This window comes from Pieris brassicae, chromosome 12 (genome assembly GCF_905147105.1).
Source record: "Pieris brassicae chromosome 12, ilPieBrab1.1, whole genome shotgun sequence".
Taxonomy (NCBI): Eukaryota; Metazoa; Arthropoda; class Insecta; order Lepidoptera; family Pieridae; genus Pieris; species Pieris brassicae.
The window spans coordinates 6,775,587-6,791,543 of NC_059676.1; the positions used below are offsets into that span (position 1 = coordinate 6,775,587).

The 15,957-nt window shown below is 33.2% G+C and overlaps 1 protein-coding gene across 1 annotated transcript in view; it reads right to left on the reverse strand.

Moving 5' to 3' along the window:
* Window positions 1-15,957, reverse strand: part of LOC123717586 (thyroid receptor-interacting protein 11-like) — a 40,856-nt gene that overhangs the window by 5,582 nt on the left and 19,317 nt on the right. Inside the window, exons 3-8 of the mRNA XM_045673679.1 lie at window positions 5,323-8,496; window positions 4,588-4,772; window positions 3,832-3,995; window positions 3,090-3,293; window positions 793-937; window positions 105-325 (exon numbers count right to left, since the gene is read on the reverse strand). Of these exons, the coding sequence (XP_045529635.1) occupies window positions 105-325; window positions 793-937; window positions 3,090-3,293; window positions 3,832-3,995; window positions 4,588-4,772; window positions 5,323-8,496 (4,093 nt within the window). The remainder of the gene's footprint in view (window positions 1-104; window positions 326-792; window positions 938-3,089; window positions 3,294-3,831; window positions 3,996-4,587; window positions 4,773-5,322; window positions 8,497-15,957) is intronic.

Consider the following 15,957-nt stretch of genomic DNA (forward strand, 5'->3'; position numbering starts at 1 on the left):
GCTTTCTCGCTTAAGACGCGTTTTTGATAGGGTCCCTGAGAAATCGTCTTAAGCGGGAAATTGCCTTATATATACATGAATCACAAGACAAATAATACACTTACCAATAGTCGAGCTTTTCCTCGACGTACTCGGTGTAGTGCTTCGAGCCTGCATGCTCATAATATCCGGTAAAGGCGGCCGGGGCTTTGACTCGTTTTGCAAGAACTTTACAAACTCAGCAGCTAGACTATCTGGTGCTGTACTGGATTTGACCAGGCCTAGCCTCTCGCATTCCTGTTTGTTAAAGTCTAGAACTGTTGATAGGATGCGTAATGTTTGTGTCCTGAAAACAACGTATTTCACATGTTATGGGTTTGTGGTTTTTTAAATTAACACTTGTAACACTGGATAACGTATTCCATGATTTTTATTGTTCATGGCTCGTGTGTATTTAAAATTTTCATTTGAAATAAGATGTTATTAAAAATTCTAAGGAAGCAAACGATAAAGTACTTTATCTTATAATTTACCAGTTTTACAAGACGAGCATTTGAAGAAGCATACAAAATGAAACCCTATTTTTTAAATCCTAATCTCCGACCCTTGTAGTACGGGACCTTATTTACCCAAATTTTCTTTAAAAAAATCCTAAAATAAATGTATGTCTATATATTCATAGGTGGGGACTGGCCGTCTCGCGATTCCCACCTTCGATTCGTTCGATTGCCAGTTGTTTACTAAATTTATTACAGTAATGAGAGAATATAGCCGTAGTAAGGCGGTTCGCTAATAATATATAAAAAATCTAACCTGTTTAAATTATTTTGCCCCGCGGTAAGCACATAATTAATGACCAGGTTCTTCACAAGGTTTTTGTCGACCTTGTCCTGCTGGTTCGATATTGCGTTATAGTATCGCTCCTCTGCCGCCGTTATAGTCGTTTGTAATGTACGTACTGAAAGTGTTAATAATAATAAATAATTTCATAAAAAACGTATGCTTAAAGCTGGTTGTATAACGTGTTGTTGCTTGTGTAATTTAAACAACATTAGGAGAACTCCTGATTTCTAATATTCGTTAAAAAGGTTTCACGAGTACTTTTTACGGTGACCCATAAACGTATATATATTCTACGAAAATTTGAGTTCTTGTATTCATCTGATAAAACAGACAAATAATTACTATGCATACAAAAATCTTTTAAAAATTCAAATCAAAGTTATTATTACATAAAATAATGATTAAATAATAACACAATAAAATTGTATATTCCACTCTCACCATGCACTAGTCCACGTAGCTCGATGACGTGCGGACACAGCCTCTAAGTATTATTCAGCCACTGGGCAGGGAATCTAGGGCACTGAATATTTGACTGTCATGCAAATTAATAAAAACCGACGGATTATCATACATTTTACTCATGCATCTATGCAAACAATTTGAACCATGCCAAAGTTGTTGTCAAAGATTCTGAATAAGTATCAAATGAAACCTATCAAGTCATGCAGATATAGACGAAAATCAAATGAAACAGTGGTCCTATTTCCCATTATAAAACCACCAGTACCTGAAGTAATACTCTGAGGCAATGACGCAGTTTGTCTTCTAGGCTTTAACTGAAAGGGGTCTTCAAAAACATCGATTTCCAAGAATATCAATTTGATTGTATTCATAAGATATCAATGTAAAATGTGCAATGCTTACAAACAAGTGCCTTTAAAAGTTAAGTCGAAATTTAAAGACATTAAAACTTCTGGAATCTTTCTATATATTAGAGATAATATTGGTCGTTTAAATTTCGACTAATAATAAAAAAAACATATTCACAGGCATAGACAAAAGTGAAAAACAGGACGTCACGATGTGAAACACTCCTCAATCAAACCCCATATGGTAATCTGAGTGCGCTGTGCAAAATGACGGTTGACATCTGTCAAGTGTCAATCTGTCATTTGACCGCGGTGTGAAAACCTCACAGTTACCAAATGAGATTAGACCGAAGTATGTGCAAGCTTAATTCTTCAAATGCTGTAAGCTTAACATATTTTTTAAAAAGTTTGAATTTATAATAATATAACATTCTCAGTAAGCGAATATATAAAACTTGATTAACATTTAAATTCAAACGTATATTACATTACAGCAGCAAAAAAACATCAACAGATGCAACAATACCCGGTAAAATATATATTGATTTCTGTGATACCCAATTTGTTTTTTAAACAATATAATAGCCTTTTTATAGCAAAAAATATGTCATAAACACAGAAATCAAGCTATATTCACTAGGTTGTACGATATCATATCGACATACTACACAAATCAAAATGGGACACACGAAAGCGACACATTCTACATAAAACTTACATGACTGTGTCGTACTAAGGAGCTAAACGGCATTTGACTGCATACCAATTGGTAACCTGGGGGTGACTAGCCCAGAATTACCAGCTGATATTTAGTCAGTCACCGGACGGAAATCTATTTAAACTCACACTAGGAACAAAAATTGGCTAAACAATCTCTAATAAAATAAAGTCAATCTATCAATAATTCAACAGAACAACAAAGAGGATAAATAAGTATTCGACCATACAAATTATTCTACTAAAACTTGCCAGACAAACACAATTCTCAAACGCTCGAATAAGTAATGCTTGATTTAATTTTTGGCAACACAATAATCATCAACTGTCAAATATGCTCTACATAAATACTTATTCTTCTCTATACTAAACTAGTAAGTATTAAAATAATCAATATTATTTCATGAGTTATGTTAAGAAATCTTCTGTCTCTTATGCACAAAAACAATTCAACGTAAAACATAGTATGTTATATAAATGGACGCATCTTGTCACAACTTTACAATTAGTTTCAATTAATAATTTTTAACACTGGGGTTATAAAAAAATCGAAACAGTTACAAATTTTGTAACTAAATTTTAATGTATATTATAATTAAATTATTATTTGAATTATATTTTAGGTACGATTTTCGCGTGGTATAAAAATGATATCACAATAAAATTGCGTAAAGCTAAACTTTTTTCACTGTCTACATACAAAAAAATCCTCCTAATATAAAAAAGTGCATTCCTTACCTTGTTCTTTCAAATCATTAATTTGAGCTGTCTTAGTTTCCACCTGATCTCCAAGCCTAGCTGCCGCCTGTAGCCCAGCGATGGATTCTTCCAATTTAGCTTTGAGCCGACCAATTTCATCTTGTAAACCCTGATTTTCTCTTCTAATATCATCCATTTTATTTCTTATTCGCTCGGTCTCAGCGTGTATGTCTCGTTCTTTGTCTGAAAGATGGTTTTTCAGGAATTACGCAATATAAAAAAAACAAGAAATCGATACGGGTACACATTGCCCTTGACTCACCGCTTCGAATAATTCAATATCTCCCCGCCTGCTTCGCATAAATATAAAATCTTGAAAACCGTCTACTGCGTAATACAGTGCATACAGTACAATAAATCTCCGCTTTGATTGTCGAGTAAATACGTTATTAAAAAATCATGGAATATGCTGCATATGAAAACGTTTTTGTTACAATGAAAGTTTTACATTTCTAGAGTTGTGTTTGGTCAAATCACCAGTCGAAAATCAGGCAACCTGGACAAGCTGGTTGTCGTCGGCTAGGTGGAAGACAAAATGCCGCGGGGCAAATCCTCAACTCGCTGTTGTGACCAACGATTCTTACAGGTCTCCCCATAACAGCTGGGCTAAGGGAAGCTATAGACCGAACCAAGTGGAGAGATATTACTAACAGGGCCACAATCGCCTTTCAGCAATGAAGAACACGACTGAGGAGAGTTACTCATGCTATAAAAAAATTACCTAATTGAAATTGTTCTAAGACCACTTGAAGGTTCGTAAGTGCCGCTTCACTCCGACTTCTCACGTCATCGGCATCACTTAACCTGGACTGAACATCCTCTCGTTGCTTTTCTAATAGTTTGATTTGATTCCTAAGGGTCTCGACTTCTTGATTAGCTCGAATGCTGAAAATAAACGAAATTATATTTTAATTAAACCACGTTAAACAAAGAGATTGAAAATATAACACTTATCAACATTTACGATAGCAATTTGATGTGAATATATTTTCAAACCACTATAAAAAGGGGTTTATCAGTGTATATGGTATATGATATTGTTGGATATATTTGAATATTATGATTTATTTAGGCTTACTCAGGTAACATATAGTCCTGTTTCATCAAAATCGGTTATGTAATTTTTATGATATGGGTGGGCATGCACATAGAAGGGACATGTATAATAAGGTTCCTAGGTTATAAATAATATTGACAGGTACTTGAGGTCGGTTCAATGTTTAAGTCTTTTTAGTCAGTCAGTTTGTCAGTTTAAATCTTTAATTTTACCTTCTTATGCTTATTTATTCACAGAAAAAAACATCAAACTATCAAAACAACACTAGTTTCTGCGAACACCCAGGAATAAGGATAAGGGGTGGAGTTTTATAGAGAGAGAAAAGTACGAGGCGGTGAAATTACGTAATTAAAAAAAAATTTGACACTAAAAAGTAGTGTTAAGAAAATAGATATTAAATGTCAGTTCATTTAATCTTACCTATTGCTAGTATATACCGTGCTTGTCTGCTTCGCCCGATCTTCAACTTGGTGTAATCTCGTCTGACACTCCGTTAGCTTCTGCTCCGATATCATCAGCTCCTGTGTGTAACTCTCCTCTGTCTCCATCAGGTGATGACGTAAGCGCTCCAACTCCCGCGTCGAGTTTTGCTCTTTTTCTGACAACTACAAAATGTATCGTAATAAAGAAAAGAAAAGAAAAAAATCTTTATAATGTAGAAGAATATATTGTTAAAAGACTAAGTGCACTAGCCCCCAATAGAATTTCCTGTGTCGTGGACGTCGTCTAGTCCATTTTACATATTAATGTTTTTCGGTACTTACGTAAAAATTCTACAATAACATTTACACAAATTTATAATTAAACCACTGTTGCACAAGAATAATATTTCCGGTTTCAGCATATTACAGTTTTAGAAGGTACTTAAGATGAATGTATAAAGTTTTGAATCGGAAGTGAAAATTTTGAATTTAAGAAAGTGGTTTAAGATGATAGGTCATCTGAATGCGATAAAGGGCGAAGAAAGTGCGTTTGTAAGGTATAAAAAAATATGTATGACATATAACTTCTACGTATTCCAGGAATGCCCTAGGAATCGAACTCTGGGTCATTGATTTAAACGTATACAATTAAAGAAATCAGCAAACAAACTGGGGTTGTACCTAAGAATGTTTTAGAATAATTTATTTTAATATTGCATAGGGAAAAAGGTACCTGTGTATTTTCTGCTGTCAATTTCCTTACGGTCTCCAACTGAATAGTTAAGCTTTTGTCCAAATCTTCGCAATTCTGAGTTAAAGTACGCATCGTTTCTGTAGCAGTTGTTAATTCTGCCTTCAATCTTTCGTAATCGATTAATGACTGGTTCAACGATACTATGGCTTCGTCTCTCTCTTTAATTGTGCCTAGTAATTTCTCACAGTTATGACAACTCTCGGTTTGATTTTTAATTAATGCATCTTTTTCTTCAAATATTCTTTTGAATTCAGTATTTTGTTCTAAAATAACGTGGTTTAAACGCTGTATTTCTGCATGATATTGAAGACTTTCATTATGTTTAAGGTTTACAAGACTTATTAACTCTGCTTTTTCAGCTGTTTCTTTATCGATATTTAGTTTATATTCCGCACACGTATTTTCTAATGAAATAAGCTTCTGATTTAATTCTGATAATTCATTTTCTTTTGTCGTTAAGATGCTGTTCAGTTCAGCACATTTGTTCTCAGTACTTACTTTATCTTCAAGCAATTTTGCATATACATCATTATGAACGGTCGTTGTATCTAAATTGATTTTATCAGTTAATTCAACAATCGATTGCCGCAGCTCTTTGATTTCTTTATCTTTATTATCTAAATTAAATTTGTTCTGTGTGTTCACTTTATCAAGTTCTTCAAGACGGCTAGTTAATTTCGTTATGTCCGAATTTTTGGCCATGATTTCATCATTTAAAGTGTATATTTGTTTATTTATGTCTTCTTTTTCAGAATGTAATTTTTTAAGCTCTTCGTGGCTATGGTTTGAGTTCTCAATTGTTTTATTTAGGTTGTCTGTAACGTTCTGCAAAGATTTCTGTAGTCGATCAATTTCTGCATTTTTAATCGATATATTACCGTCAAAATCGGCAACATTTTGACTGAGGGTAGACAGCGTGACTTGATTCTGATTCAAACTTATATTTAATGAATCAATAATAGAATCTTTTACGTTTAAGTCAGATATTAATTTTTCAAATTCTTCTTGCATGTGTAGAATTTTAACATCAGCTTTAGCCAACTCTGTTTCAACGTGCGCCTTATTTTCAAGGATATTGCTATTTTCTTTCTTGAGCGCTAAGTACTCATTACTTAATCTGTTAAATTCATCAGTTTTACTCTGCAGTGCATTTGTTATTTTCTTCAGCTCTGAAAGATTACTAGTTTCAATAACTTGATTTTGTTTAAGTGAGTTATTCTCATTGATTAGATCATCTTTTTCCTGTCCTAGAAGTGTAATTTCATTACGTAGTTCATTCAAGTGTTGTAAAAGATTTGAGTTTTTTTTGTGCAGGTCCTCAATATCAAGCGATAGTTGACTATTTTGTTTAAGCGTGTTCTCAAAATCCTCCTGATTTTTCTTTTCTGACTCCAATAGTTTCACTTTTTCCAATAGCTCGAAGTTTTCATTCTCTAGATCTTGTTTATGTTTTATCATGGCATCTAATTTGTTTTCAACGTCTTTTAACTTATGGTCTAAAACAGCTTTTAAAGATTCTAACTCTTTATTTGAAGAAGACCTTTCCGCTAACGCATTCTTTAATTCGTCTACCTCCTTTGTAAGTAACACTTTATCATTCTCAACAATATGTAAATCAATAGCAAGTTGTTCGTTCTTTGAAGTAGCATTCAATAATCGTTTTTTAAAATCATCAATATCATCACATGCTTTTAAGAGTTTCGCATTTTGTGTAACGTTAGTACTGTTTTCAAGCTCTTCCACTGCCTTCGTATCATTTTTGCAAGTTTCTAATTCATTTATCATTGATGTATATTTCTGCCGCAAATCATTTAAACTTTCTTGTAGAATGATTTTTTCTGACTTTACTTCAAACAATTCCTTTTCTACTCTCATTATTTCTGATTCAAATGTCTTATTAATTTGATTACAATCAGCCAATTCACTTTCTAACTTAACCAAATTATCTTCGTGTGTCTCTATTATTGGTTCAAGTTTGGAAGTATTTTTAAGGGCGGCTATTTCGGAAATGAGAAAATCGTTGTTCTTCTTCATTTCATCTAATTCAGTTTCAAAATGCTGGATATCTGATGTCAGATATTCATTTTCCGCAGTCAGATCTTCCATTTGCGTCTTTAATTGACTAATGTTAAGCTTCTTCTCTGATATTTTTTGTTCTAACGTTTCAATTTCTTTTTTAAACGCGTTAATAGTTTTAAATACACTTTCCAATTTAAACAATACTATATTGTCTGTTACAGATGGCATCTCCCCAACATAGTCAACTGGTAAATCAAAATTAACATAGCGATTATAAAGCTGCATGATTTTTTCGGGCTTAATCATTTTATTATCTATTACCTCAGTATTTTCACGTTCTGCCAATTTACGTTTTAAATCGGTGATGTCACGTTTCAGGGTTTCGATGACGCTTTTTGCGTTATCGTCGATGTTTATTTCGTCTAAATTATCTTGATTGGTTGGTCGCCTTTCTTGCATTTCGTATAACTTTTTCTGAAGTTCTTCGTATTTTATTTTAGGAACCGTTTCAGACATTTCCGTTTCTTTCGAGATGACTTCAATATCATGTTCTAATTTTGTAACTTGCTCTTGCAACTTAAACACCTCTTCATGTAGCTCTTGGTTTTCTTCTTGAAACTTTTCTGCATTCTCTCTTAGTAAGCTGTGTATTCTTTCTAAATTTTGGTATTTATGATGTAGCGTTTCATAATCAGTGTGCGAAGTTTTTATATTCTCTATCTCTTTATCTCTATCGCTTAATTGCACAAGTAAACGTTTGTTATCTTCCAAATACTGAACATTGGCAAATTTCATTTCTTCATGTTCTTGCTTTAGAAGTTCAAAATTTTTCTGTAACTCTTTTTTAAGGGACAGAAGTTTTTCCATAGCTGTTTGGTGTTGACAATCCAAGTCTTCTAAGCTATTCGTGAGGTTTTTATTTTCTTCGCGAAGCCTGTTCAGTTCCTCGTCGTTATCAGATCTACTATCATGGACGACCCGATCTTTTACGGAGGATATTTCGTCTTGTAATGCTTGAATTTGTAATTTATATTGTTTTTCCAATTCATGGTCAAAAGGTTTCGAGGTCTGAGGCGGTGGATCCCAATACCAGTTGGATTCTTCTTCTTTGACTCCATTTTTTCTTGAGAGTCTCTGTAGAATAAAAACAAATACATTAAAATTAATTTCCTCTTGGGGTAATGAGAAATTATTCCCGAGTCACTTTTATTCCTTAGTTATTGAATATGTACACTAGCCTAGTCTTTTCATAGAACGACAAATTATGAAATAGTGTCCTTCACAAATACAATATCATATCTTTGTCGGTTGTTCAACGTTGACTCACTAAAGTTACAATTGTTACTTTGACTGTTTGTTTTTTGCTTTTTATCCTTGGCAAGAACTATCGAAAGGATTAAAATGGAAAAGAAATATAGGTTTAATAGTAAAAATATAATAAGAATAAGCCTTTATTCTACCTCTTTGAAATACATTTGATAAAATAGATAAATTTACAATTTTAACTAAGATACGGCCCCTGTCCAGGAGAAGGTCTCCTCCAATGTTTTCCAGCCTAATTTATTTTGTGCCATCCATTTTCTTCCAGCTGGATAGTAATAATAAAAAAAACACTAAATAATTGTAATTGAAAAACGTTTATACGGTAACAGTGTATATTTTGAATGCAAGTACCAATTCATAAGTCTGACTTAAAATAAATATAGCTAACGACGAAATATAAAATATAAAGTTTCACTTTATCAACATAGCAACATAAGTTCCCTTCAGTTAGTGCTATAACAACCTCAAATAAAATAAAACCAATAAAATACAACCGTCATATTTGCATAGATTATATTTATAGTTGGTTTGTGCTAATAAGCGCTTTGCCTTGGATAAGACATTTACAAGAGAACTATTATGACTACGCTGGTATAAAGTTTATTTAATAAAAGTCTTAACACAGTACGTAGTGTCCTCCATCCTTTGAAAAGATCTTTCTTGACAACCGACTACATACCAATAAATTGAATATCAACTAACATATGCTATATAAGCTTGCTATATAAGTACAGTCCTCTACTAAAAAAATATTAAATATTCCTCTAACTTATCGCTTCATCATAGAAAGCAACCCTACAGTAGGCTTACACCGTGACTATCTTTCAGTACTTTTCCATACGGGTCATATACGAGCCGTTGATTTCAAAATACGCAACTTAATTTTATAGACTTTTGCTCACATATGAATATAAGCAAAAAGCAAGTGCATAAGAATCGCATGATAAATTAGTGTCGTCTGCTGGCCTTGCAGCCACTGTGCCGGAACGACGGAACTGCTATTAAACGAAACTCAAATGTTAATTACAAATAATGCACGTGGATTCAGCTCGTGGAAAACAGGAGAAGAATCTGCATGAAAAAGCAGAGGTCGTACTACATAAATTTATTTAATTAGTTTTAACACTCTTAAATTTATTAAATTTCCCATTTATATATATAAATAAAAATGAATCGCAAAATATGTTGCAAAGCGCACAACTCAAGGGCGGCTGGACCAATTTGAGTAATATTTATTTTATTCATCCCTTGAACTCTGACGAAGGTTTTTATGGAAAGACAAATTGGAAATATTGCACGGAAAAATCAGATTTATTCCATTCTAGGCTAAGTAAAAATCATATTAAGCCAAAAGGAAGTTCGCGGGGGGCAGCTAGGTTATATTTTTGACTAGAGTACCATAAGAAACCAGCGACAATGACAATTTTGTTCGATATACAACAAAACCTCCATCGACTCACACGATAAGAAACACAATTTTGTCACCACACATCTAAATTAGTATTCAAGAAATAAATTAAAGTTTTTCATCGGTTTTTTTCAACTTCCTTCGAGCAAGTGGTGCGTGAAACTGATAAAACATCGTCACACCTAAAATTTACACGGAATACACTTTAAAACCCAAGAAAATGCTACTCTTTTAATAAATACATACTTAACTGTGAAATCGAATAGAGCGGTCATTTCAAGTCAGTAACAAAACTTATCTAGCCCATCCCAAGCAAGAGATTCATAAATTTAACTAATTAAGAACTTTGGTACGAATTATCGTACAATTGTCATCTTCAATGTTTGGATTCCAAAATGGTGCAAATAACGGTCACCGCGGTTATGTTTGGACAGACGAAGGGATTAAGATATGTTATCAACGTTATCACCTCTATCAGGTTGTGAACGTAAGCTGGAGTGAGGCAATTTAATAACCCCAGTTTTGAAATCAGCCTCACATCATTTATACTATCCCGTTTTATAATGTCTTTAACGATTTAAATAATGGGAGCATTATCTAAAATCATTTCTTTCAATATATAAATGAGAACCTTCAAGCCAAGCAATAATCCAATATACAATTATGACTAATAATTATTTAGCAAATCTTGACTGGACACAGTCTGCATGAACAACAGATAATACTAACATTTTCAAAAAGATAAAAAGTGTTTTTTTAAATTGTGGATGTCAATCTCTGTAAGATTTAACTATAATTGTAATTACCTATATATTTGAACTAGTATATATTCTATAATAACAAGAGGTCCTGGGTTCACTGACCAATGAAACAGGAACCGATCTCAACCTAAGTCAATCAGAGGAGTTTATCGCCTATTGTGTAGGCACGGTCGGTTTTTGCCCTGTACATGTTGGACCTTTGAGGTCGGAAATGTGTAAAATTGTGAATTTTGTAGCATCCTCAATATTATTTCAATTAGCAGTGCCGGTTATTCATGATCATTTTGATTCATCATCATTAATGAATTAATTTGAATTCTCTTTTTTGTTTCTGAACTCGGCTAGCATATATATTTTTGTCCATTTAAAGATCCAGGAAGAGGTTGATGTATATGTAAGCACATTGTACGAGTGGCTTAACAATTTGTACACACATGACGTATCTGGGATCATACAAGGGACTTGTTTAAACTAAAGTAATAAGATTTAAGTGAAGTTAACTCGAATCCTTGACCGGTTTTCCTTCAGCTCTTAACAATGCGTTGCGTCACAACTTGACATGCAAACTGATGTCACGCTTCTAAAGTATTTTCAGTGGATGGCTTATAATGGGCAAATTTTCTTTACTAAGGATTCTTATATACTGCATGATACTTAAAAAATCACAATTTTGTTAATAACGCTTTTACTACTAAGCTCAATAGAAAAAAACATTACCTCATTATATTCACGTAGTGACCATTCCGAAAGAGACGAACACACACATACCAAAAGCACAACAAGAAAAAACAATTCAAACGAATTCATATTAAATTCTACACAACCTCCATATTGATATACAATTATTACGCTCTAAATAATTTAAAAATTCCACGCTTTTTGATCTATAATTATTAATGACACGACGATTATTACGCGGGAACTGCACTGTAGTTTTGTTTTTTTTAACGCGGTCTACTTTATTATGGCTGGCCAAAGGAGGTTTTTCATCGAACCTCTGAAGAGCCATAGACTAGTTTAAGAACGCATTAGAGAAACGACTAAGGAACAATAGGGTATTGGCCGAGGAACTTGCAGCTGCAATCAATGCTAAGTTTTCAAAACAGTTTCTGTTTATATAATCGCTTATTGTGATTCTGTGCGAGATAATATTTTGTTATGCAAAGATTTGGATACACATAACAATACTGTTTGTTATGTTAAGTTATTAATGTAGCATGTTTCATGTACGACGTATCCTGAAGGTTGAAAAGGTTTATAAATAAAATATTGCGTCGTGTTGAAATAAATTGTTATGGACACTTAAATGCCCGGGAGTTAAAAAAATATAGGTGTACTTTCGAATACATATTTATCCTTTGGTTATTTATATCTGTGCCGTTATTTTTTGTTCTTCATATATTAATGTTAGTTTCTTAATAGCGATCGCCACAGGGTATAGCTTTTTTGATTATATGACCTTTTATACAAACATATTTAATTAACTTCTGCAGAACACTTTAAATTAATTAATTAAAAATGTTTGGAATGGTGTTATCATATTGTGATCTATCAGTTTTTTACTTTCAACTCGTGTGTAAACACTATTTATACCACGATTATCATATTGCAATTTAAAATCATAATCGCAATAGAATCAATTTCACTATTCACATACAGTGTCCTTGATTGCAAGCGGAAAATTGCGCCATGAAAGTGGTCAAATCAAAATGGACGTTATAACTGAATGTTAAGGCATATAATCCTATAACTAAAAATCAATGTGGTAGTAGTTTAGAAAATAAGAGTGTATTAGTTAGTATTCCACTCCATTGTATTTCAAATGCACCTGTAATAGAGGTTATTGCTGAAGAGACAGTAAGACCGAATAATGACACACTTGGAAGACTTAGATTGTAATAACTCTATTCAAAATGCAAATAACTTTGAATCTTCAGTTACAAAGCTTTAGGTCCTCATCAATATGAGTAGCAGTGAAGTTATGATAAATGCAAATGTTAATTATGTTAGTGTTTTTATAGAACGTATTAACTACGGCTCTGATGTAAATGATATTGAATCTTGAATACATGTCTTTAACGTAGGAGTTTGCATGATTAGCGACATGGTTAGGATACTGTAGATTCAAAGAGCACAGGCTAGTCATTGATTGACGGTGTGTCGTTTGTAAGTTCATTGTTATTTGAAACGCTGTTTTAAAATCTAAGTTAGGGGACAGTTTTTGGTTCGATCATCCAGTTCTAGCGTATGTTTATCTATTTTCATCTGAATATTTCATAACGTGTTATTTTTCGGTCCACATATAACTAGAGGTTATTTTTTAATGGTACACATGAAACGATTTAAGTAAGGCACATTCCTATGTATATCTGGATCGTATTGTAACAAAACATCTAACTTTCGGGTACTTGGCCTCAGTTTACTTAAGCTATTATTGTCACTTAATTTACCGTAAGCTCAAGGACAAGTCACCGTGAACGGTGTCTTCTAGTTTTAATCGTGGGAACTCTTTTACAATGGCATGTCAAGAACGAAGTGATTCTATTACAAGAGGCAGGATTCTCAGATTTGATGAAACACCAATGTGTAGTTTGACTGTTGTTTAAACAAGTGTTGATGCTTCGAAGTATTCTAAGGACTACTGGATTGAGTGTGCGTCAACCCTCAGGTTAAACTGTGTGCCAATGGATTTTTTATCAATGTACACACATTTGAAAATTGCACGTATAGTCAAAGAAAACATTACCACCCAAAATGTCAATAGCTTGTCAGGCACAGAACAGAACAGGCTGATCACCCACTTGCCTTATAGAAAAAACAAATGATGACGAAACAGTTCCACTGTTTCTTTTTGTATAACACACAATTGCGTTCCGGTGATCTCATGATGTGTGAATAGTGTTAACTCTTTTGTTACATTTTCAAAATAATACTCCAATATCAAAGAGCTTATCACTTTAGAAAACATTCTAACTATAGTGAGTTTCGAAGAATATTCCTATAAGAATGTGGAACGTACGCTGTTGACGTAAAAAAGATAGCGTGTCCGCATTTCGGTCATGGCAAAGCTTTTTATGCCAACGAATTATCCGAGCTACCCGTAACGGATGCAGGTTCATAATGACACCGTTTCAAAAAAAACTACTTACAGTGTGTACTGTACTATATTTATTTCCTATAAGACTTTTTAAAATTACACAGATATATATTAAAGTTCACCACATCACATTTAATTCATTTTGTACTGTATATTTTCCAAGCTATCCATTCTAAAATACAAGACAATTATGGTGAACACAAATTTTCCCAAAAAAATAAATAATAAAAATATTACACTTCTTACAGTTTACTAGCAATTTTCTGCTTACCAATTCGGATCAGGTACCAGATAGGCCCTTAAGAAAGCTTTTTTAAATTTATTAGCACACGACCGTTTATAACAAGCTCTGGATAAGTAGTGTTTAATCTGTTATATAGATAACACAATAAAAACTGCTTTTAACTTGTACAGTATTTTTTGATGAAATTATCATTTGAATAATGTTTTAGAATTGCAATATTCCTACGAGCTCCATTAGTATAACAAAGTATTAAGAGTTATCAAATTCACAAATTTGTATGGGATGGTGTTAAGTTATTTTAAATAAAATCCTAGGTATTATAATATAGTCAGTACAATACATATCGATATGTATTTGAATGGTTACTTTCAATATCATTTTAAACCAGGACATAATCTCAGGGTACAATAATGACAGCCGTCAAACACCTAGCTCCCGACGTGCGGTCACGCGGGTCACTGGTTTCGTAACACAAGACCTCAGTCTATAGTCTACGTCCAGAATGCAATCTGTGGTAACTGGTGAGCCTGTCGGATCTATCATACCTGTCAAGTCGAATGAAAGTTGTCTAAGGTTGTCCTTGTGGTTTCATTTTGATCGTCAGAACTTTCTATGACAAAATCATACTGAAATTTTTGTAACAATTTAGGAGGAAATTCGTTAAGAACCTGACGTTATCAAAATACAAAGCAATTTGTATTCTAACACGCGAAAGCGTGTATGAATAAAATTATATATGTACCTAAAGTGTGCTCCAAAGTACATCTTCACTTGTCACTTACAAAATATATGTAGAAAATTTTAAGTTATGTAAAGTTGGGACGTTATACAACCACAATGTACCATTGTTCACACCACAGCCGCTTGACACAAATGTAAAAGGTACCTTGAAGGTGTGCAATACCATTGGAGACAAAATATATAAAAAAAATTATAGAATCATCCATGTAACTAAAATCTTCCGTGGATTTCTAGAAATCAAAACTGTGTGGAAACATCGAAGTATATCCGAACTAATTCCACTAAGGGTAAGACAAATTCTGTTTTAATTCCGTACCAATTTAGACCAGCAAAGAATAGGAATTCTTTTCATACGACTGTCCACGTTTCAGAAATCATGTCAGAAAGAAACTTGTTTGCATTGGGGCAGGACGCTCACCTGATTTAGTGATACCCAGAGAGGCTAACGTGCGTTACCGTCCGTATAAAAAATTGCATTAGAAGAATTCATAAAAAATATAATAAATGGGATTGTAAAGGCACCTTGTAGCGTTGATGGATGATTGTCAATAATCACTCATTAGCAAGTAACAAGTGGGACAAGGTGATACGATACAAACAAGTACAGTCAAAACTAGTTCCTATCCGATATAGAAAAAGGATTGTTACATTCAATCTTCTGATCTTCGACAGACGAAGTGTTGGTGTATGTGTTGAACATACGGTTGATACCAAGCTTTTGAAGTGTCTGGAATATGACTGACGGCTCCATACCCACTTTGAGCAAGGCGATCACTGCAATCCTATTTTCTATAACTGCCCCTACGATATTGTAATTTGATAATGAACACGAACAAAATATGTGAAATAACGCAAAATCGAAAGAAGTTTTTAAATGATATACGTGTTCCAAATTCAAAATAATTAAAAAGTAAAAAAAAAAGTTTATATATAACAGTATTTATGGCCAGACTAGTTATAATAATTTAATAAATTTTAGTTAATGAATAGATTCTGCTATGATGGGCAATTTCGGTACTAC